This window comes from Falco biarmicus, chromosome 5 (assembly GCF_023638135.1).
Source record: "Falco biarmicus isolate bFalBia1 chromosome 5, bFalBia1.pri, whole genome shotgun sequence".
Lineage (NCBI taxonomy): Eukaryota > Metazoa > Chordata > Aves > Falconiformes > Falconidae > Falco > Falco biarmicus.
The window spans coordinates 8,856,057-8,879,510 of NC_079292.1; the positions used below are offsets into that span (position 1 = coordinate 8,856,057).

General features: G+C 37.3%; 1 protein-coding gene across 3 annotated transcripts in view; it reads left to right on the forward strand.

Annotated features, from left to right (window-relative positions):
* POT1 (protection of telomeres 1) overlaps nt 1–23,454 on the forward strand; it is a 75,955-nt gene that overhangs the window by 35,867 nt on the left and 16,634 nt on the right. For 2 of the 3 annotated variants that reach the window (XM_056340589.1, XM_056340591.1), the window contains 4 exons: nt 9,279–9,569; nt 13,915–14,070; nt 20,055–20,212; nt 22,948–23,036. In XM_056340589.1, coding sequence (XP_056196564.1) covers nt 9,279–9,569; nt 13,915–14,070; nt 20,055–20,212; nt 22,948–23,036 — 694 coding nt within the window. The remainder of the gene's footprint in view (nt 1–9,278; nt 9,570–13,914; nt 14,071–20,054; nt 20,213–22,947; nt 23,037–23,454) is intronic. The other variant, XM_056340590.1, reaches the window with a different exon arrangement.

The following is a 23,454-nucleotide window of genomic DNA, read 5'->3' on the forward strand; positions in this document are numbered from 1 at the left end:
ACTGACTAAATCTGCAGTGTTTTATCCTCACTTGACTTGGGAGTTTTGGCATGTGTTCTGCCTTTTGTCTATTATTCAGATGCTGTCATGATGACGGAATTGTTAATTTTCTTGTTGGCTTTTCTCAAGTATTCCTTATTACCACTGAGTGGTTCACAAACAAGAATTTATTCACTCCTAGTGAAGTGAATGGGTATTTGATTTCCATTTTCATGTTTGAGAATTGGAGAAAAGTGAAGCACATTCTGATTTAGGTGTTCATCTTGTTCAGCATACTTGAGTTGTGTGGTATAATCACTGTCTAGGATGTATTTTGATGGGTCTGTCTCCCAAATGCACAGCTTTATAGAGCTGTGTGACTCTTGTAGAAAACACTTGGAGAGTGAAGACCAAAGGAGTGACCTCTCAGTATAATCTTTACTTGTATAACTTACTCAGCATAATGCAATCTCTGTAGCAAAGTCTTAATTCTGTAGCTTTTTGTCATCGTAAACTTGATACTATTCTCTTCTCTTACCTTTGTCCCTCAACTTTTTCCGTGCACAGGCTCCAGTCACTGTAACAAATGAAGCAGGAGTCTTCAAGATGACAGCTTCTTTGTTACACAGCACCAATTCATCACCACTGTACTACTAAAGTCATATACTGCATAGGAAGATGTCCTGTAGAAAAATAGAGTAACAGAATAGGGTATCATAAATACACCATTAATTGAACTGTTTGCACAGACAACAGTAACTGTGTCATCTACTAACTTTGGAATAATTATGGTTTATAAGTCTAGTGGTTAGGCTTTGCAATTAGATGTGGCATCCTACGTCTCTAGAATAACAAAATGGAGAAAACCAGCAAGAAACAACAAATTCCATGCATACTCATCTGGTTCAAACTCTTTAGATTTCAATATAAACATGTTGCTTCTTTGAGCAAAAGTACTTTATATATACTTTATAGCCATGGTATAGATGGTTATTCCCTCCATAGGTCCGTCAGTTGACAAGTATAAGACGTATGTTTTGCTAATGAGTTTCTAAGCTGTTTGCCTGTCCACAGAGGAATGGGAATCTGAATATTAAGCATATGGAACATGGCTTCATAAAAACATAGAAGGATCAATTACAGTCCTTTTTTTTGTTATCCTTACTAGTTCTGTCCTGTCTCACTTGTGCATCACTCTCCTTAACCTTGTAATACTTAACAGAGCATTTGTTCCACTAGGTTACTTATTCTGACGTTTAAACCAGCCTGCCATTGTTTCTAGGAGCAGTTCGCAGTGGTTTCCTTGTCTCTGTGTATTCCCTCCTTTAGTTTGATCCAGTTTGACCCATGAAAGTGGATTCTTTCTCTTTTCTTTCTACTTGGTGCAATATGGAAGGCATTGAGAGAGACACACAGGAGCATCTGCTCACTTTACTCCTGGGCAGCTCTGGCCATAGCTGTCACGTTGATAAGGATGAGAGGGGAAAGCCTGGAACTTAGATATAGAACGTGCTGAGTGAACATCAAACTTCAGCAGAATTTAGCTGCCAGACTCTGTGTCCTCTAAGTAAATGTGGTCCAAATAAGTAAACTTGGCCAAAGTTAGTTTGAGACTTTTTACTACAAAGGATGTCAAAGAACATATTGTCTGCGGCGCTGCAGCTGTGTTCTCAAGTTCTTGTTCTGAAGAGTGGAAGCAATTTTTTTTTGTAAACAGTTGCAGAAGTTTCAGAAACAAGATTCTTTTTAACACAGAGAAACCAGCGTTTTTCTTGGAAATATCATTGCTATAGCTTTTAGCTTCCCTTCAAAAATCACGTAAGGCGTGGAACTCATTTAGAAGTTTTGATGGAATTCAAAACCCAATTATTTCTTCTATAGTAGATAATGTAAAAAAATACGGAGTAAAATATCACTACCTACAGTCAATAATGTGAAGTCTTAGAGTTTTGCACATATGTTTTCTAAAATTTTCATTTGAGTACTTTTGGTCAAGTTGCCTGGTCATGTCTTAAATATGTAGGAAATACTCCAAAATAGTATTTTTTTACTTTACTGGAATTGTCTCAAATATACTGTGCCACTTCCTCTGAGGAATGTTTCTAAAATAGTATCACAGTGCCTGCTGTTTTTTTTAAATTATTGTCAAACCCGACATTATTGCAGCTGGTTTAAGTAAATACACTTTTTGCGTACAATTTTTTCCCGCAAAATAGTTATAATATGTTCAGGTGAACTGGTAAATGAAATGTACAATGTATTGCTCATTTCCTTCTTTAGCCTGTATTTCCATTGCTGCAGACTTTTCTGACAATCTTATTTTTCAGAGACAGTAGTTCTCAAGAACAGTAGAGGATAAGCTCTAACTTATGGTCCTAGTATCTAGGTGTATCTTTCATATCTTCATAAAAATTCATTTAACTTTCATATGACTAGCCTTGTTAACGTTCTTTTGGAATGTGCCTGCAGATAGTTTTTGTAGTTCAGTTTTCTTTTTGTTATATTAAAATGTGCTCAAAATAGTACATAATCTCTCTCCTTATATAAATTAAAACTAAGTTACTTCAAACTGCTTCTCTTTCATTATTACCTCGCTGTTCATGGAGCTGGAGGTACATGTACACTAGGATTACATTATTAAAATACAGGAAAACATAATCGGAATACTGTATTAGCCAAACTTGTTTAGACTGTTTTACTTTATGTCAGAAAACATTTACAAAATATAAGGAAATATACCAAATGCATTCATGTGCTTTTTGACAGGAAACTTTTTTTCATATAAATGGCATCAGTGACAATCATCAAACTTTTTACAAAGAAATTAATTTCTGGATCTGATATGGTGGTAAGGCTCAGGGTCAGTTGCCTAGCATATTTTTGAGTAATAAGTTATTAAATTAGTAACAATTGTAATGACTCATATTAATATTTTTTTATATTGGAGTATTTGTTCGCGTGTTTGCATGGGATGTGTATATCATTCCAGTGCTTGATTTGTAGCTTTGTTTTAGCTTGAAGTAGGTCTTCAGTGTTCATGATGGGGTTTTTTTTAGCCTCCCATCCCACCCTCATGCACTGCATGACACTCAGAACGGAAAGCAAGCATTTCCTGTTTTCAGGTTAGTTTTAAAAATGTAGGTTTCCAGTTTGTAGGGCTGAAATGATTCTCATGTTGTCAAGTCTGGACAGGGCTGGTGAAAAGCATCTCCAAAGGTCTTACTGTAACTTTTAGCCTCTTCTTTTAGCCCTGTGCAATTCCTAATAAAGCTCAAAAGTTTCAGCAGCAGTGGAACAGGGACAAATTAAGGGGATTACTTATTGACATCCTTGTAGGTGATGTGAGCATACAGAGTATTGTATTCAGTGGCTACAGTCTCAGAGATAGACAAATCATCATAAATTAGGACTTTAATTTTTCTCTAGGAAGTCCATAACACAAAGTCGAAACTCCCATTTAATAGAAAGGCCATTTAGAAATGAAGTTGTTGAGGCCATTCATAGCCTAAAAGACTTCAGGACAATTCTTTTGGGATTTTTTTCAGCTAGTTTGAGGCATATACACATAACTTCTTTACAAGACACCTTATCAAGCTGCTTCTGCTTTGTTTCTTATTTAAAAGGTCAGAACCACTGATAAAGTAATACGTTAAAAGGAAAAGCAGCTTTTGTTTATAAGCCATCACTGCTTGAATACTTACGGAGTGTTTCCAAGTTTTCAATGCTCTGTGGTTCACTTCAGACAAGTTTGAAACCTGTGCTGTCTTGGACCAGTGGCTCTTAGATACCATATAGTTGTGTTGGCTACCTGTGCAGCCAAAAATAGAAAAGAATGAATCCAAGGAAATTAAATACCTGTGTAATCTTTTGTCTTGACACAATGGAAAAATCTGTGTTTTATGTGTATGTGTTTTTCCGTCAAGTATCTGCTCCAGCTATTCTGGACCATTTTTCAAGTTAAAGTGCAGCGATCTGTCTCTAAAACTTTCTGTAAGGTCGTGAGTGGGGAGAATTGAAGGACATCCATTTATGACTTGGAACGCCCATCCCCTAGCATAAGGAATTTCTTTTTCAGTCTCCTAGAAATATGCTTTTTCATAGCTATCATTTATAAGAACAAATTGGAGGAGTGTGTGGCATCTAGTATATTCTGTTCGTGAGTTTTTGGGGTTTTTTTTCCCCACTATACCAAGTTACTGCCTAGGTTTTTGATGGAGTTTCACTGGAAATATAAACCATGTGTAGGTATTTTCCCCAAGTTCCTACAGATCTTTTTAAACATTCAGTACAGTAAAAATGTTTAGTAATCACTGCTAGGGAACCTTATAGATCTAGAGGTGGTAAGACTTAGTATCGCAAAAGGAATGTTTCCAAGGATGGTTGTGGACTCAGAGAGCAATGCATTATTGAAACAGGTTACCTGGGGGGGGGGGGGGAGGCTCTGGAACCTCTGTGCTTGGAATTTTTCAAGGCTTATGTGAACATTGATCTTCTCTTACTTTGTTGGCAGCCATGAATCACAGGGATCATAAGTTTTGGACATCTGCTTAGGTAAAAGATACTTTACAAGAGGTCTTCAGCTGAATTTAAACCCAAATTGGAATAGAAGTGCATTTCAGATGATGCAATAAATCAACTTTAAAAAAAAAAAACAAAACACAAAACAAACAAAAACCAAACAACACAACTTGATGTCTTAAAATAATTTTATATGTATAAATAATAATGGAGTTTAAGCTAAATGTACTCATGTTTCAAAATATTATCTTAAATTCCTGATACTTCCACAAATCAATGGTTAAATTTATTTTGGGAATCCTGCCTTATAAGAACATGTACATTAGTTTAGTATCAAGGCTTTTTTTTAGATATATATTCTAAGGCAATCTGTGACTGCAGTTGTTTTGTAAATCCTTTGCTTCTGCAATACAACAGTCAGTTTTGGTGGAAAACTACCTGGGAGATGCTGTTATTTCAGCTTTATACACTACTTACTGTTGCACTTTTCCATTGAGTGAGGTGAATAACACTACCTTCAGTTAAAAAAAATAAAATAAAATTCAGGTGGTTTAGATTGCTGTACATCTATTTATAAATATTTCAAGATTAGCTTATTTTCAATAAGCACATTCAGGATGGACTTGTACCCTACAGAAAACAGTTGATTGTCCAGGTAGTTTGTTGAGGTGATATTTCAGCTTTTGTTCTTTAGTGTATAAAAACTATGCCAAAGACTCCCACAGTATGTATTGGAATTAACTTGCCTGCTTAGAACAAGCCAGATACGTGGTGTCTGCTTGACTTTTGTTCCAGAAAGATATTTTTGTTTAGCAACCATTATTTATTGAATTTATTTAAAATTCTCAGGGAATTCTTAAAGTGATAACCATCTGCCCCCCTTCCCTGTTTCCCCTCCTCCCACCACCCCCATTTTTTTATAAAGTCCCCAATGCCTTTAGAAATGACACAAAAAAACTACTGAAGGGGAATTGTCATATACAAAAGTCTCAATTCCTCTTTTCCCTAAGTTTAATTCAATTTCAAAATCATTTGTGTGTGGAAAATATAACTAGTTTACAGTATCAGCGCTTAACTTGGTCAGATCTACTTACAGTGCAATAATGAAACATTTGCCCATAGGTTTTGTTCATTTTATACTCTAGTGATTCCTTATCGCTTTAGCAATGATTTGTTTTCAAAGGACAAGCCTGGAGAATTTCTGTCAACTGTCATCTGTTCTATGGGTCTGACATAAGTAATTTTCCAGCTATGAAATATGTTGTTCCGTTTTACATTCCTCTATATTTACTTGTCCTGTCCTGTTCTGTCCTTCACTAAATAATATTGTTGAATGCTGTTTACCTGGGAGACCACTCAGTGGCTTCTCCACTTACCTATACATATAGGTTTCCTTCAAGATCACTGGTAATTTTCTCATCTTGATGTTTCAGGTTTACCTTCTTACTTATTTCTCTTGTTATTTTATAACTGCCTTTCCCTACAGTAAGGCTGATTTCAGATACTGTAAATGAGGTACTAGGAGATGCCGAAAGTACAGTATGTTCAAACACAGCTTCATGAATGCCCAAAACATGACATAAAGGGAAAGAGGGAAAACAGTCTGATGAAATATTAGTGGAAACCCAGGGAGACAAAGTAGTTTCTTGAACTGGTTTCCTGAGCAGGCTAGAGATCTAGGACAGAATTTTTACAAAAAAAAAAAAAAAAAAAAAAATTAAAAAGATTTTGATGATTACTTAAAAGAATTAGTGAAGAAATAAGTAGGTAAAATGGAAATCAAAATGCTTTGAGAAACATTTGACATGTCAGATGATACTTTAAAATATGCTTGGAGTTGATAGTGGATGAATGAGTAAAAGTGATGAGAGTTTTCCTTCCCTCTGGTTGTTAACTATTTGAGAAACTATGGAATATAATGCCAGTGGCAGCAACTAAAGTCAAATCTGTGTGGTTATATTGGATAACGTCTTATAGCGGAATATTTTTTTTCCAGTTTATGGGTAATGGGCACAGTTAATTAAGAAACTCTGTCTTTTCCTGATTTTTCCCATTGGCTTTTCTTGTATTTTTATGTTTAAACCTAAAGGTTAAAAGACTAAAGCTTTTCAGTGTTACAAGTGAAGAAAAACTACATTGTGAATTGATACATTTATGTGTTATGTCAAAGTAGGATTAAAGGAGTTCCTGTCACCAAGATTGAACTGCTTGTTTATGAATTTCCAAGGAATATTTAATTTGCTTTTTAAATTTGCTTTTTAAATTTCAGTGTGTTTATAAAATGTAGGCCTAAATCATTGGCATTATTTTGGTAAAAATCGCTGCTGTTTAGAACTTCTGTCACGTCTTTCAGATTCTGCGTTTGTATATCATTAAGATTTTCAACCATTTGAAAATTGAGCACCTGGGAATCCTAAACTAGATTCTCTCACAAATGCTATATTCACAAGTCCTGTTGCTTTTTTTGGTAAACAAATTTTAATTAAAAAAAGAGATGAATCGAAGCAGCTGGTTTGAGATTTCTGGATAACGAGTCATGCAAGGTTTTGGTATACATATATGGAATGCAGGGAACAGTAAAACTAGACTAGATCCTTGAAGGAATGCTTCAGACTGAACACTGCTTTATATAGTAGCAGATACAAAGCTAAATCAGATTGATACAGGGGACCTGCAATGTGCAGGGCAGTAGACGTAAGAGTAATAGTGAAAGCTGTATTCATAATTCAAAGGATGAAAGCTGGTGACTGTTTGCTTTATAGAAAAAAAAAAATACCTCCTAGAACTGATATTTTCTTTTTGAATTCCGTAATACTTGGAAGTAGGGCTATTGTGAGTCAGAAACAGGGATCCATAACTCTGCTCTGCAGTTGATCTGCTGCATGATCCTTAAAAATTAATTTCTCTCATGCCTCAGTTTCCCAATCTGTAAAAGCAATCCTGATGTGTACCCCGCATGAACATTTTGAAATTTGTGAATAAAATACTCTTAATATTCTGCAGTGGTGCTTTATAGTTACAGGTAGGTATTAGTCTGCCTCTTCAAAAAAAAAAAGTGGTAGGAGCCTGAAGCTGGCCAAGTCCATGGGACCTGATGAGATGCGTCTGCTGGTTGTGAGGGAATTGGCAGATGAAGTGGCGAAGCCACTATACATCATATTTGAGAAGCGGCCATCCAGTGAATTCCCACTGACTGGTAAAGGGGAAACATAATGCCCATTTTTAAAACGGAAATAAGGTAGACCCAGGGAACTACAGCCCAGTCAGTCTCACCTTGGTACCTGGCAAGATCATGGGGCAGATCCTCCTGGAAGCTATGCTGAGAGGCACATGGAAAATAAGGATGTGATAGGTGATAGCCAGCCCAGCTCCACTAAGGGCAAATTGTGCCTGGCAGATTTGGTGGCCTTCTGTGACAGGGCTACAGTGTTGGTCAATGAGAGAATAGCAACTGCTGCCATCTACCTGGTCTTGTGAAAAGCATTCAGTGTTGTCCCACATGACATCCTTGTGTCAAAACTGCATTTCACAGGTGGACCAGTGGATGGTCTTTTGCACAAGCAATTGGCTGGATGATTGCACTCAGAGAGTTGTGATCAATGGCTCAATGTCCAAGTGGAGGCTAGTGACAGGTAGAATTCCTCAGGGGTCTGTACTGGGGACCAGTGCTGTTCAACATCTTTGTTGGCAACATGGACAGTGGGACTGAGAGCACCCTTAGCAAGTTTACAGATGACACCAAGCTGTGTGGTGGAGTCGCCATGCTGGGGGGAAGGGATGCCATCCAGAAGGGCCTTGATAGGCTAAAAAGGTGGGCCCATGTGAATGTTACGAAGTTCAGCCAGGCCAAGTGCAAGGTCCTGCACCTGGATCGGGGCAACCCCAAGCACAAACACAGGCTGGGCAGAGAATGGATTGAGAGCAGCCCTGGGGAGAAAGACCTGGGGGTGTAGGTTGACATGAAGGTCAACATGGCCCGGTGATGTGCACTCACGGCCCAGAAAGCCAGCTGAATGCTGGGCTGCATCAAAACAAACATGACCAGCACATGGAGGGAGGCGATTCTCCCCCTCTACTCCACTCTCATGAGACCCCACCTGGAGTACTGCCTTCAGCTGTGGGGCCCCCAACAGAAGGAGGACAGGGACCTGTTGGAGTGAGCCCAGAGGGCCATGAAGATGATCAGAGGGCTGGAGCACCTCTCTTGTGAAGACAGGCTGAGACAGTTGTTCAGCCTGGAGAAGGCTCCAAGGAGACCTCCTAGCAGCTTTCCAGTACCTAAAGGGAACCTACAAGAAAGCTGGAGAGGGACTTTTGGCAAGGGCATGCAGTAAGAGGACAAGGGGTAATGGCTTGAAACTGAGAGAGGGTAGATTTAGTTTGGGTGAAAGGAAGAAATTCTTTACTGTGAGGCTGGTGAGACACTGGCACAGGTTGCCCAGAGAAGCTGTGGCTGCCCCATCCCTGGGAGTGTTCAAGGCCAGGCTGGATGGGGCTTTGAGCAACCTGGTCTAGTGGAAGGTGTCCCTGCCCCTGGCAGGGGGGTTGGAACTAGGTGATCTTTAAGATCCTTTCCAACCCAAACCATTCTGTGATTATGTTTTCTGCTCATTCACTTTGTTTTCTTGTTAATTTTTTTTTATATATATATTTTGACTTTGCCTTTCTAATAGGACTAGGAACAAGTGCTCAATGGTCCATTCTTCATGCACGTGATAAAGCAAAAGTGTATGTACATTTTGATACAGTGCAACTATTTTTTTCTTCATATTTTGTTACAGATCAGGGAATACAACGGACAGATGCAGGGAATTACCAGTGTGGGATTTTCATCCTTGACATTTGATGGAAATGTAGGAGCTCCAGTAGTTCCTCGAGCCTCTAGCAAAGCTTACACTTTCATGGATGAAGATCTGAAAATAATAGAAGAACTACGTGTCTGGGCAGCCAGTAATCTTTCCATCTCTGGACCAGCAGCAAAATTGTCTGGTGTTCAGCCAATGCTGTTCTTTGATCTCACTTGCCAGCTGGTAGGAAAAGCACAAGTAGATGGATCTTCCTTTCTTCTAAAGGTAGATTTATTTTTAAAAAAAATCTTAGATTTATTTATTAAGACATTGTGATTGTGTTTTCAGTAAAACAGACCTATTCATTTATTTAAATAATGTTACATAGATATATATTTAATGGTTAAGTAAATTTATGATCTTTGACCATTTTATTTTTATGAAAACAAGTTTAGTTGTTCATCTGTTTAATTTCTTGTAAGATGGCATTGGTATGGATCATCAATTCACAAACATTTGTACAAAAATATCGCAAGACTTCTTGAAGTTGAAAAATACTGTTTTAAATACTAACCTTGTTTTATAGTTAGCACCAAGTATTGCTCTTTTTTTCTAGATCTGCTGGGTATAATTAATGTAGTAAGTAGCACTACCTAGAAAAGTAATGAATGGATTATGTTGTCTATCCTGATGGATTTTTAGGTAGCTTCTTTTAGTTATATATAAGCACTTCGGGAATCAGTGCTCAGTGAAAGTACAAAATGCAAAGAGCCATGCAACAGGGGAGTACTTTCCAAGGGTGATACTTAACGTCTGCTAAATGAAAAGGTCTGAATAATTTTCCTGGTTTTGGCTTGGAATGTATCAGTCTGGTGTTATTCTGACATCCTTTGTATTTCTTTTTCTTCCTTTTATAAGGTGATTGTTAAAATGTGAGTGATGAACAGCCTGTTACTTTCCATTTTATGACTTCATAAAATTATTTATTGGTTCTACTGTATTAAGCTATATTGTTACAACAGTTTTAGAAAGAGCACGCTGCATTAATCCTTCACTAACACAGCAAAGATTTTTCTTGTGCAAAACGATACATGCACTACACAGAAACAAACCTTGTATCATCCTGTAATATGCTTTGCAGCTTTTACAAATATTTTCATTAAATTACCCTTTGTGAAATAGATGTCAAATGAGACCCAGTAAAATTTCAGAACTCTGTGGAGTCTAATTACATTGTTCACTAATAAGTATATGTTGAGCATCGAAGGACCCTTTGCAATGACAGACAACTGCTTTCTTAAATTGTTAATATTTCTTTACATTCTTTTCTGTGTTGGAAGATCTGAAGTAAATTTTTTCAGTTTTGTACAGTAAAGATAATGACTTCAGAAGAGGAAGACCTAGGATAGACTTAGGAAGGTAAAAGTTTGGAATCAAATACCAGTAGCTCAGTTTTTCTGATACGCAATTCTTTTAATTAATTAATATCTTATACTACTAAAACCCAATATACTCTCAAATCTGTATTAAAATATATCAGACAAGCTTAAAAATGGCAGATTATATTGGTGTGCTGTTGCTAATTTTTTCCCTTTTTTCAAGCATGGCAAAATCCCTTTCTTATATCAAATGTTGGTCTTCATAGAAGAGAGAATTTAAAAAATTGTAGACATATCTGTTTGGTTGATTCACTAAACAAACCAAAAAAAGCCTAAATTCAATACCAGTTCAATTGAGTGAACATTAAATATTATTATTATATTAGATTGGTTATGTTTCACAATAATTTATTATGTCATTCCAAGTATATCAAGTTATATTAATGGCTGATTATACTTTAAAATATAATGAATATTTTAAGTGTTGAGATCAGTGGGCTTTGCTTCAAAGACAACTGAAATTAATTTTGGTGATTTTGTGCTTCACCCATAGCATAACTTTTAATAATATACCTGATAAATTAATTGTGATATGCACAGCACCTAAGGCTGACATGGCTTAAAGATAGTATCACTTACCATTTTCTGAGAATTTTGTTACTGAAACTGATGGAGACTAAATAATTCTTACTAGAAACTAGTCTGTCATTTATTTTCATAAGACTTCTGCTATTATTCTTTCCTTCTATGTTGTCTGTGTTAAGCTATTTCATACAATTAGCATACTCTGCTGGAGAGAGAAACAGCGTTCATTGTGTCTCTTCCCTTTCAGAGTTTTGCCGACCATGGCAATGAAAGGTTGCCCCTAACTATTCCTTAGCTCCAGTCTGTTCATGACTAGTAATGGAGTGATTTGCTGTTTCTTACCCAGAATTAATTTAATCATGTTGGTTTTGTAAACCAGGGCTTCTGTTTTCATCAGTAATTTAATTAAAGTGAAGCTGGCAAGCTCCTGAGGTAGAGAGCTTGATCTGTTTTCATATTTGTGCAAGTAAAAAATAAAACAAACTACTCTTTGTGGGGGAGTTTTTAATTTTTTTTGTAAATAAAGCTTACTGGCTTACAGATTCCTCCAAAAGGTGCCCTGACGCAAACCCCATTAGTTCTTCTGGTGAAGGATGTTTTAAAGCTATGTAGTCATCCTTGTATCTGGGAGGGAGCATTCAGGTTTCTTTTGGTCCATTTGTCAGATCCATCTCTTCAGTGTAGAACTTCCAAAGTGTCCTAGGTAAAGCCAGTTGAAAAATAATGAGAAATTTGACACACTTAAGGTTCTTTATTTTGTCAAAGTGACTAAATTCATAATATGCACTAAAACTATGTTTCTCAAGCTCAGTTCTGGAAAAGGTTTGATAATTCAAGCAATGGGCAACCTCTCTCTGAAAGGTGGTTATAAGTATTTCATGGTACAGGATCAGAAGATAATAGGTTTTCTTTTTTTTAATCTTTGACAGCATGTACCGCCTCATTATCTGGGTCCTTCAGAATACACACTTACTTGGGAACATTAATTTGATGTTATGGGTGATTTTTCACTATGGACAGTTTTCCCTTTTATCTCTTGATTTGGGATGAGTGTTTCAGCCATGAGTTATTCTCAGTGTATTTACACATGGCTTTGATTCTTAGATCTTTTCCTGTGGGTCCTTTGATCCACAGCAGTTAAGCATAAGGAGTAGAAACCCTTTAAAAAATTAAGCTTTGGTGTCTTTTTTTATTCCCTTTCTGCAATACCTAACTCATGGGACAAAATGCCTTGATATCACAAACTATCTGAAAATTGGCTTCTATTGAACCTGTATGCATGTGTCCTGGTTTTGGCTGGGACAGAGTTAATTTTCCTCCTAATAGCTGGTACAGTGCTGTGTTTTGGATTTAGGATGAGAAGAATATTGCTAACCCATTGAAGTTTCTAGTTGTTGCTGAGTGCTTCTAGTAAGTCAAGGACTTTCCAGCTTCTCATGCCTTGCCAGCAAGAGGGCTGAAGGGGCACGAGAATTTGGGAAGGGGACACTGCCAGGACAGCTGACCCAAACTGACCAAAGCCATATTCCATACCGTATGATGTCATTATCAGTATATATATATACTGGGGTTAGTTAACCGGGGGGGCAGGGTATTGCTCCCAGTTGTATTGTGCATCACTTCCTTGTTTGGGTTTTTTTTCCCCCTTGAGTTTTATTTCTTTCTCTTTTTATGTCCCTTTCCATTACAATTATTAATTATTATTAGTAGTATATTATTTTATTTCAGTTATTAAACTGTTCTTATCTCCATCCATGGCTTTTATCTTTTTTTGCCTGATTCTCGTCCCTGTCCCAATGGGGGAGGCAGGGAGTGAACAAGTGGCTGCGTGGTACTTCGTTGCTGGCTGGGGTTAAACCACAACAGCTTGAAATCCTATGAAATGCACCATTTTAGTCTTACAGCCCAAATAGCTCTGGATTTTTCTTTTTCTGTGGCCAGTATTTTAGATCATTATTTTTGTTGTCTTTGAGAAGAGTGTGTTTTCATGAACACAGGACACCATAGTTTACAGAATATGTCTTAAGCAGTTATCACTGAAATCTTAATGTTTGGTTTCAGTAGTAAGACATCGGTTCTGAAGTGCTGAGTCTGTTGGTAATGTTAATTTTTCACAGTAACTTTGATGGCTCAAAAATAACTACTGATATTTCAGTACTTAAGTGTATCAAGAACTTAGCTTTAGGCAAACAGTTTTTTAAATCCTCATTATTAAGTATGTTTACTGATGTTTTTTAGTACGTTCTGGGTAACTAGCAGTATATCAGCATACAGCAAATCATCAATAATTAAGGGAGTACATGCTGTGTACTCAGTGTTCATACACTATGGCTGGAATAGTTAAAAAAAGCCTATAGCAGGATTAAAATATTTAATATAGACAGTTCTGCATATGGTGATACCTAATAGTTGTAACAGCTGAATAAACAGCTGAGGTTTTGCTAGTGCTGATTTTTTATTATTATTTTTTTGAGGAATAATACTTTTTAAAAATTCCATAAAATTAATATAAGTAATTCAAGGACTTTAAGACTGAGACTCCAATTAACATTTCTTATTGTTACCAGTTTTTAATCAAACAACAAATCTGTTAAAAAAATAAACATTATTTAAAATCTCAATCTAAAGTATTCTGAATGTATTGAAATAGTTTATTTGCATTTCAGGTATGGGATGGCACAAAATGCCCCTATCCAACATGGAAGGTGCCTGTGGAAGCAAAAGACCTGGAAGGAGATAAAGTTCTTCTTCAACAGCTGCGAAATCTAACAGTGGACATTCTAGTCTATGATAACCATGTACAACTGGCAAAATCACTCAAGGTAATGCACAATTTGGTATTTCTGACTTTTGTGGCCTATTTTCTGCTTAGAACTTATTTTAGAGAAGGTATAAGTTTGGTTCTGCTGTTAATTAGTTTCAAATATTCCTCTTTATCTTTCCCTGTATTTCCCCATACCTTTAATCTGAATGCAAAAATCCTTCAACAAACAGGCCTCATTACCCTAAAATTGCCATGAAAATTATTTCAATTAAGTTATTTCCAGACACTGTAATATATATAATCATGTGAAAATAATGCACAAAGAATGTAGTTTAGAATTAATTAAATTGTATAAATTGGGGTTAAACTTGTAGTCCCGTTAAAGGATCGTAATTCTGAAGTCAATAAAAGATTTTCTGTTCTATAAACTCCTGCAATTTGAAGTGCAGTCTTCATTTAGTGGGTCAGTAATGTTGATTATGCTTAGAGAAAACAACATAATTAAACATTTGATCTTCAGCAATACTGCCATCTTGCTTCTGAATACAGTAAATGAGCGAAGAATATTTCTTTCGGTTTATGCCTTGCCCTCTATAACCAAGCATCATTTTTAAGAAGGTGTTTACCAGAAAATAAAGATAAGTGATAACCATTTGTCAGGCTGAAGCTATCAGCAGACATGAAATCAATTTGATATATTAATACCTGTTCATAAGTAAATGACAGGTAGCAAAATAACTTGCCTTTGTGTAAGAAATCATAAGAAAACTTACAGAAGTATTTCATTACTTACAGGTTCTCTTCCAGAATTTTTCTTTTGTTAACTGGTAAAGTCTGTTGACATAAATAACTGAGGATGTTCCAATGAAGCAATATGTTTTGAAAATCAAGGGGGAAATATTTTAATATTAGATATTATAACACTAATAATAACAAAACATATTTCCTTGAGTAGCTGATGATACTCCTTTTATTACTCTCCCACTTTGATTCAGGAATTCCTAGTGAACATGTGTGTATATGTGAGAATGCCTTCATCAGTTACCAGGTTTTTTTGCCTTCCTATAAGCCCTTTCTTTCTTACCTGTAAAGCATCTGTTGGATACTGCACTCATGTAACAGAAGATCTAATGTCAAAGAAATGTGTTAAGAAACCAGGTTTGACTTACATAGCAACACGAAGTGTTTTTTGTCCTTCTGGCCATGTCCAAAATTGCAGTTAGTTACACTCATGAAAGCTGTAAAAGTTTTAAGGTCGATCATTTTTGAAAACAGCTTTTTAGCTGAGATATTGAAGAAAAAGTGCTGATACCCTAACAATTAAACTTCAGGAAAATTTAGAAAGTTCAGGTTACGATACGTGCAATTAATTTTATTTCATAGAATAAGGATGATAGAATTTTGAGGGACTTTTCCTAAAATGAAAGGTTTAATAAAAAGTTTGTCTTTAAATACTGTTGGAAATTGTGTCATGTCATAAGAAAATATAATTAAAGTACTCTATTATTCTGTATAATATTTGATTTAGTTCAGGGTCTTGTTATGCAAAGATATTTTTTTTTTAAATCATTTATGTAGAAGTGCGAAGCTGGAGAGCGTGTAGTGTATGCATGTGTACCTTCCCAAGGGCAAACATGACGACAGTGTGGACAGAAACCAGACTAGATGTTTTGCCAGGTCATGGTTTCGGAAACAATAAAAGTGCAGTATTTTTCAGCTATCTCTTCTGCATTTCACAGTAGCTTAGAATTGCCTTTTTTGTTGGAAATTATTATGGAATTTTTTAGGTTACACTCTCCATTGTTGTGTACCATTTGCAACGACATTTGCAGCTCTGAAATGATGTTTTATGTGGGAACAATTTGTTTTACACAGCCTTGATACCAGGAAGGGCTTATTGAAAATAAAACTGAAATATTTGTTCTTACTTTAAAATCATACCTGTAGGCACATGTTCCGTCAAGGAAGCTCTGAGTAAGCACTACAGTCTAGAGAATGTGGGTAATGTCTTACAGTGAATTTTTAGCAAATCCTCAAGTACAATGTTGGGGATATTCCCACAAGAGTTTTTAAACCTCCTTGTTTGGTTTGTCTGTCCAGAGAACGCTGGAAGATATGAGCATTTTATCCCGTTTTCTGATACAGTCAAATAATACTTACAGTTTTCAATGGAAAGAACTTCAGTAATATTGGAGGTACACTGCAGTTGATATTGTAAGTAGAATTTTTGTCCCCTGTATTTACTGGCCTCCCTTTCCTGCTGGGCAAGATAGTGGCTTTTCAGCATTTGCTGCCTTAACAGAACACAGTTTTCAGAAATCTCATCTCGGAAGTAGATCTCCATTGTAGTTCATTATTCTTCAGCATTTCTTAGTACAGTTTTTCCAGAGATTCTCAGGATTCACTGACCTTGTCGTGCGACTTGGGAATAGGTCTGTGACATGCGTTTCTCCGTCTGGGGCATTTTGGTAGATGGTAACCATCAAGGTGAGTGAGCCAGTCAGTGCACAGTAGGAGTCTGGCTGTCCAATTTCCTTATGTACTGTCATTCATTGCATATACAGAACTGTGCGTTCCTCTTACAAAACTGATCATATTAAACCTTGTCATGTGTTTTCTGGATAGCACAACTGAAACAATTAACCTTGAGCATACATACAAGCCCTACCTAGTCTGTAGTTTCACAGTATTCGCTTTGTGTTATGCATCTTCAGATGCAGATTTTGAATATTTTCAGCTGTTCCGCATGCTGTATACAGTGTCATGTCTTTTTTGGTAGTATTTTGGACTAGGAAGCCTTGCCTGCTTTTCTAGTGTCTGAGTCACATTTCCAACCTGCAACTTGAGTTACATAGCTGTAATATCTAGCATCATGTTCTTCAGGCCTGGATGGCATTCCTTTGACTTGTCAGTGGCATTTTCCCCACTTCTGTCTTTACTCATTAAAAAAAAAGGGGGGGGGGGGGGGGGAAGGAGGAATCCCCACCCACCCATCCCACCCCCAAGTCCTCCAAACCTTTCAGTGGATTTAAGTTAGTATTTTTTTTATTGCAAGGGACCACACCCAAATGCTGTGTATATGCTTCCTCTCATTTGCAAAAAGTTGTGCACAACTTCTCAGTAAAATTAGACCATTGATACGATAAAATGACAAAGATCTCGCTGAATACAGTCAACCATAAAATAGGCATAAAAATTAGTACTGATTATTTTAAGTGATAGCTGTAGCTAACAGCCTCTTGTCATGAGTGTCTTTCTGGCCGAACATGAATATTTAACTGCCATGATAAGTGACCATTCCAAATTTATCAGCATCTTAAATGTGACTTTGTTTTGAAATAAACACGAGAATTTGCTACATTAAAATGTTGTTTTAGTAGGCCAGTGTTACAGAGAACTGCGTACATGACTTAATTTTAATTCCTTTTAGCCTCAATATGTATTTTTAAAATAGTTGTATTTTAATTAGATTGCAAATAGGGTATTAGTGTATTTTACTGCAAGAAATGTTTTCTTAGTGCTTTAATTTCATTTTAAACGAACTTGCTCTAAATGAGGTAGGGTAGTTCATAACCAGAACTGCTGTAAAGTCAAGTAAGGAGTTGGTTTTGTACTAATTTTAGTGATGGCTCTGTAAATCATGGTGTTTACGTTAATGTAGATTATCATTTCCTCTCAGTCAGGTATATAAAGTGTGCTGGATCTGCAGGCATGCTGTAAGCAACAGAAACACAGTAACATTTTTAGCAGCAACACCTACCTTTGCTTGCCACTGTTAACTGTAAGCAATGCTGCCCCCCAAAGGACTTCACGGAAATTGCACTTTGTGTGCACGGTCAGGTCTGGTGGTCTGTGTTGACATTCACAACCTTCCAGACTTTTTCAGTGTTTGGCGATGATGATGATAATACATCCCTTTTGTATAGTTCTCATTTATATTAAAATATATAAAATACTAACATTTTCAGAAAAAGGATCTAAAAAAATGCATATATAGCATTTTTACGGTGATTGTAAATCTTGGGGAAGTTTAGTGTTGTGCTAAAATACGTAAATTGGTTGACTTCTGCATGAATTTTAGGACAGAAGTTTAGAAGGCAAACCCAGCATTTTCTATTCTTGGTTTCTGGGCTCTCCTCTCTTACATTTAATGTTTTGTGTTTGTACAGTTAGTAAATACTTTTTCTCATACTTTTTTTTTAAAGAAAGAAATTCTTCAATTATAATTTTTTTTCCTGCTTATAAACAAGTCACTCTTGAAAGTTAAAAAAAGTCACTTGGCACTACTATATTGACATAAGATTTTTAGATAAGCAGAACTTAGAACTAAATCTTTCACAAAAAAAGTTCTCCAAAAGCATTTGTCGTAGTCATTAAATTAGTTATATAATATCTGTCCCTTGCATTTTTGGATATTTAACGTAAGTGAAATTTAGCATCTGGAAAGAAAAAAGAAAAGGAAAAAAAGCAAAAAAAAAAAAAAAAAAAGCCTCCAGATAAGCCTCTTATCTGCTATCTAAATGCACAAGCTGTCCTGTTAATATTCTTTGAATGGACAAAATGAGCAGCCCCCTAATGGTGCAGATCAATTAAAGATCTGGTAAAAGCCACATGCCACAATCAAAACAGGTGCAAACTGAAGTGTGCTTTTTATGTCCCTGGTGCCTGAATCTGAAAATACACTTTTTTAATGTGTGATTATTGTTTAAAAAAGCAGTTCGATACCAGTACTGTATAGTCATAGTCTGTTCCTTGATATGTAGGAAGATTCTAGAAGTGGGATGCTGCTCTATCTGCATTTATGCATACATTTATAAGTGTCATACTAAGACCTGGACAATACAGTCTAATAGGAATACTTGTTAGGTTTTTACTGGTTAAAGCAGGAGCTGAAGCTGAAATAAGACTTAACTGATTGGCTACTGTAATATTAATATTAATTGAAGTCAATTTAAAATACTTTCAACTTTTACATAGGGCTTTTAAAAAGACACTCAAAATGAACATAAATCTAGGTTAATGAATGTGTAGCTTGCCATCTGTCAGTTGGATCTTAGGTTATACTTTAACTGTCACCCAAATATATACTTTTTTAATTTGGTTTAAAGGCCATTAAAACACATAGGAAAATTAACTATATAATTAAGTCTCCAGATGATCTACTTTTAGAACCTTGGTTTTGTTTTTTTGGAGGGGATGAGGAATAATGGGAGTGGTATTTTGAAATAAAAGCAAAGTTACAAAGATGTGTTTGATGTTCAGCACTCAATAACTGCTTTCTTAACAGGTACTTCTATAAGTTAGCCTAAGTCTATTCATGTACCTTCATAAAACCATTCCAAAGAACACAAAATAATTCGAAGCAGAACAAGAAGCATGTTCTCAATGTACCTGAGGAGAAAATCTAAGTTAGGAACAGTGCCAAAATCTTTGAATTTCTAACATTTCTTGCCTTTTGTCCTGGTGCTGAAAAAAATTTTATCTGCAATGTAAGACTAAGATATGATAAAAAAATCTGGGTAAGCAGATGTGTTTGCGTGTATAAATAAATAGATAACATGTTATGCATGATGATGGTCATGAGGTCAATTGCTGAGTGCGATCATACATGGACAAATCACAGCATGTCAGTCTCTGGAGGGCTGTATTGTAAATATAGAAGACAAATTGTACCCTCAGGAAAGGAATAATTGCCTTGTTTGATCTGTCTTCTGAGGACTGCTTGAGAATCAGATTTACTGAGAAGGCTTATGCTGGTTCTGAATCGGCCTTCACTGCCAGTAATGTTGTCTGATAAAGATCATGCCGAGAGGTTTTGGAGTATCTTTGAAAATATTCAAAACTCACCTGGAGACAGCCCTAATAAATTTTTTTCTAGGTGACTACTGTGCATATGAGGGTTGCACTAGGCAATCTCCAGATATCCCTGACAACTTCATCTATTCTGTGATTCAGTGAAAACAGGAGTGAAGTTTTACAAGGCCTAGCATTTTCCAGGTAAATAGCTAACTTCGTGTTATTTCTTTTTTTTTTTTCTTTAAGATTGGAAATTTTCTGAGAATTTACAGTATTCATACGAAACAAGCAAGTGCTGCTGCTGATGTCTCTCATATAGAATTTCATCTTCATGGTGGCACCTGTTATGGTCGAGGAATAGGAGTCTTGCCAGAAAGTAACCCTGACGTTAAGGAACTAAAAGAGTAAGTTTTATATGTAGAGTTCTTTCCTAGAGGAACTCTAGGCTAAATTTAACAGTTATTTGTAACACCTGTACAGTTTAGAATTACAAACGTATGTAAGAACCAGAAACTCTGGAACATAATGTCTTTAGTACCAGATGAAGACTAAGTATTCCAGAGGATAAATAAACAAAGGCTAATTTTTTTCAATTTAAAATTCAGTAGGGATTAAGAGTTCTGTTTTAAAGTGCTGTAATAATAAGGCTAGGACACATTAACATCCTTATTCTTTTTTATAGTGCATGTGACCTTTTAAAGATAAAAGCTATGGTTAAGCAAATTGAGCAAATTCTGAGCATGTGCTTATACGTTACTTGGAAATGGTGAGACTTAAGGGTGTTCAAAATGAACCATACAGTATAAATGCTTCACTGAACTGCATTATATACATAAGGAATCACAGAATGATTTAGGTTGGAAAGGACCTATAAGATCTTCAAGTCCAGCCATTAACCCAGCACTACCAAGTCGTCCACTAAACCATGTCCCTAAGCACCACACTACACCTCTGTTTACTACCTCCAGGGATAGTGATTCCACCACCTCCCTGGTCAGCCTCTTCCAATGCTTGACCACCCTTTTCCATGAAGACATTTCTCCTAAGATCCAGTCTAAACCTCCCCTAACACAACTCGAGGCCATTTCCTCTTATCCTGTTGTGTCTTACTTGAGAGACACTGATGGTCCACCTCACTATAAGCTCCTCTTTCAGGCAGTTGTAGAGCATGGTACAGTATCTTCTCAGCCTTCTGGTTTTTTTTACTCCAGACTAAACAACCCCAGTTCCCTCAGCCGCTCCACATAAGACTTGTGCTCCAGACCCTTCCCCAGCTTTGTTGCCCTTCTGTGGACACGCTCCAGCTCCTCAGTGTCTTCATTGTAGTGAGGGGCCCAGAACTGAACACAGTATTTGAAGTGCAGCCTCACCAGTGACAAGTACAGGGGGACAATCACTTCCCCCGTCCTGCTGGCCACACTATCTCTGATACAAGCCCAGATACTATTTGCCTTCTTGGCCACCTGGGCACACTGCTGGCTCAATATTCAACCAGTTGTCAACTGACACCCCCAGGTCCTTTTCCGCCAGGCAGCTCTCCAGCCACTCCGCCCCAAGCCTGTATTGTTGCATGGCACTGTTGTGACCCATGTGCAGGACTCGGCACTTCTCCTTGTTGAACCTCGTACGCTGGGCCTTGGCCCATCGATGCAGCCTGCCCAGATCCCTCTGCAATACCTTCCTGCCCTCAAGCACATCAACACTCCCATCCAGTTTAGTGTCATCTGCAAACTTACTGAGTGTGCACTCAATCCCCTCGTCCAGACCATGGATAAAGAGTTCAGGCAGGACTGGCCCCAACACTGAGCCCTGGGGAATACCACTTATGACCATCTTCCAACTGGATTTAACTCAGTTTTTTACCAGTTTTTTACCCAGTGAAGCATATGCCCATCCAAGCCACGAGCAGCCAGTTTCTCCAGGAGAATGCTGTGGGAAATGGTGTCAAAGGCTAAGCTGTGCTAAAAGTAGATAGCATCCACAGCCTTTCCCTCATCCGCTGAGTGGGTCACCTTGCCATAGAAGGAGATCAGGTTTGTCAGTCAGGACCTGCCTTTCACGACCCCATGCTGGCTGGGCCTGATCCCCTGGTTGCCCTGCACGTGCTACATGATGGCGCTCAGGATGACCTGCTCCATAACCTTCCTTTGCACTGAGGTCAGGCTGACAGGCCTGTAGTTCCCCAGATCCTCCTTCTGGTCCTTCTTGTAGATGGGCATCACATTGGCTAACCTCCAGCCAACTGGGATCTCCCTGGTTAGCCGGGGCTGCTGGCAGATGACTGGGATGTGGCTTGGTGAGCGCTCCTGCCAGCTCCATCAGTACTATTGGGTGGATCCTGTCTGGCTCCATAGACTTGTGTGTGTCTAGGTGGTGTGGCAGGTCACTGACCATTTCCCCTTGGATTATGGGGGTTTCGTTCTACTCCCCATCCCTGTCTTCCAGCTCAGGTGTCCGGGTACCCAGAGGAAACTGGTCTTACTATTAAAGACTGAGGCAAAGAAGGCATTAAGTACCTCAGCCTTTTCCTCATCCCTTGTCACTGGGTTTCCCTCCACGTCCAGTAAAGGATGGAGATTCTCCTTAGCCCTCCTTTTGTCGTTAATGTATTTGTAAAACATTTTTTATCATCTTGTACAGCAGTAGCCAGATTAAGTTCTAGTTGGTTCTAATTAATTTCTTATTACTAATTAATTACTAATAAATTAATATATTAAGTTCTAATTTTCTTCCTGCATAACCTCACAATATCCTTATAGTCCTTCTGAGTTGTGTGCCCCTCCTTCTGAAGATCAGAAATTCTCCCTTCTTTTCATTTGGGAAAGGTTAAGTAACCAAAGTGCATGTTCATCAGGAGTTCTGTTTGCAGTAGTACAGGGGTTTTTTGGCACTATATTGTGTTTAAAGTTCCAGAAGTGATTTGGAAAGGAATGTGTCATCTGCATTGATACTATATGCTCCTTCAACTTCTGGCTCAATTTGAGTTTTATGTTTCTGCTGGAAAATCTACATCTGAACATTATATCTGCGTATTATGAACCTACTGTTTATCATAACTGTATGTATAGTCTCATGTATATGTGTGTGTATATATGAAGGATTTCTCTAGGTTATAAAATACTTAGTAATTTATCTTTAGATTCTTAGAATCTGTGCATCTGTCAGACAGTCAGAATACGGAAAGCGTGTCTTCAGTGGAATCGGACAGCACTTCTAACGACACTATAGGTAAGAGCAATTGTGATTCGTTTTTTCTTCCAACGTACATGGTCAAGGTAAGGTGAAGTTACTGCTTCTTTAAGTGTAGAATGTTACTTTCACATGCAAAGCCTTGGAGAATTCTTTTGGATTATTCTACTGGAAATTGACATTACCTTATCCTTCTGTTTCACAGGCAGAAGCCTTTCATATACATGGAAAAATACTTTCATAGGAGGTAGTGAATAAATTATTAAACAGAGATGGTGTTCTTAAGCATACTATATTGGATCATAAAGCAGAGTAATGTAACTTCCTCCATCTAAGGGGGGATTCCTTTGAGACAGGCACTTGAAACAGTACTTAACAGCTGCTGCTGAGGAGCCTTTCTAAAGCAGTTAAATGGAAAGTTGTGTCAGTGGCAGAGTTGCAAGATGCAGCACATGGA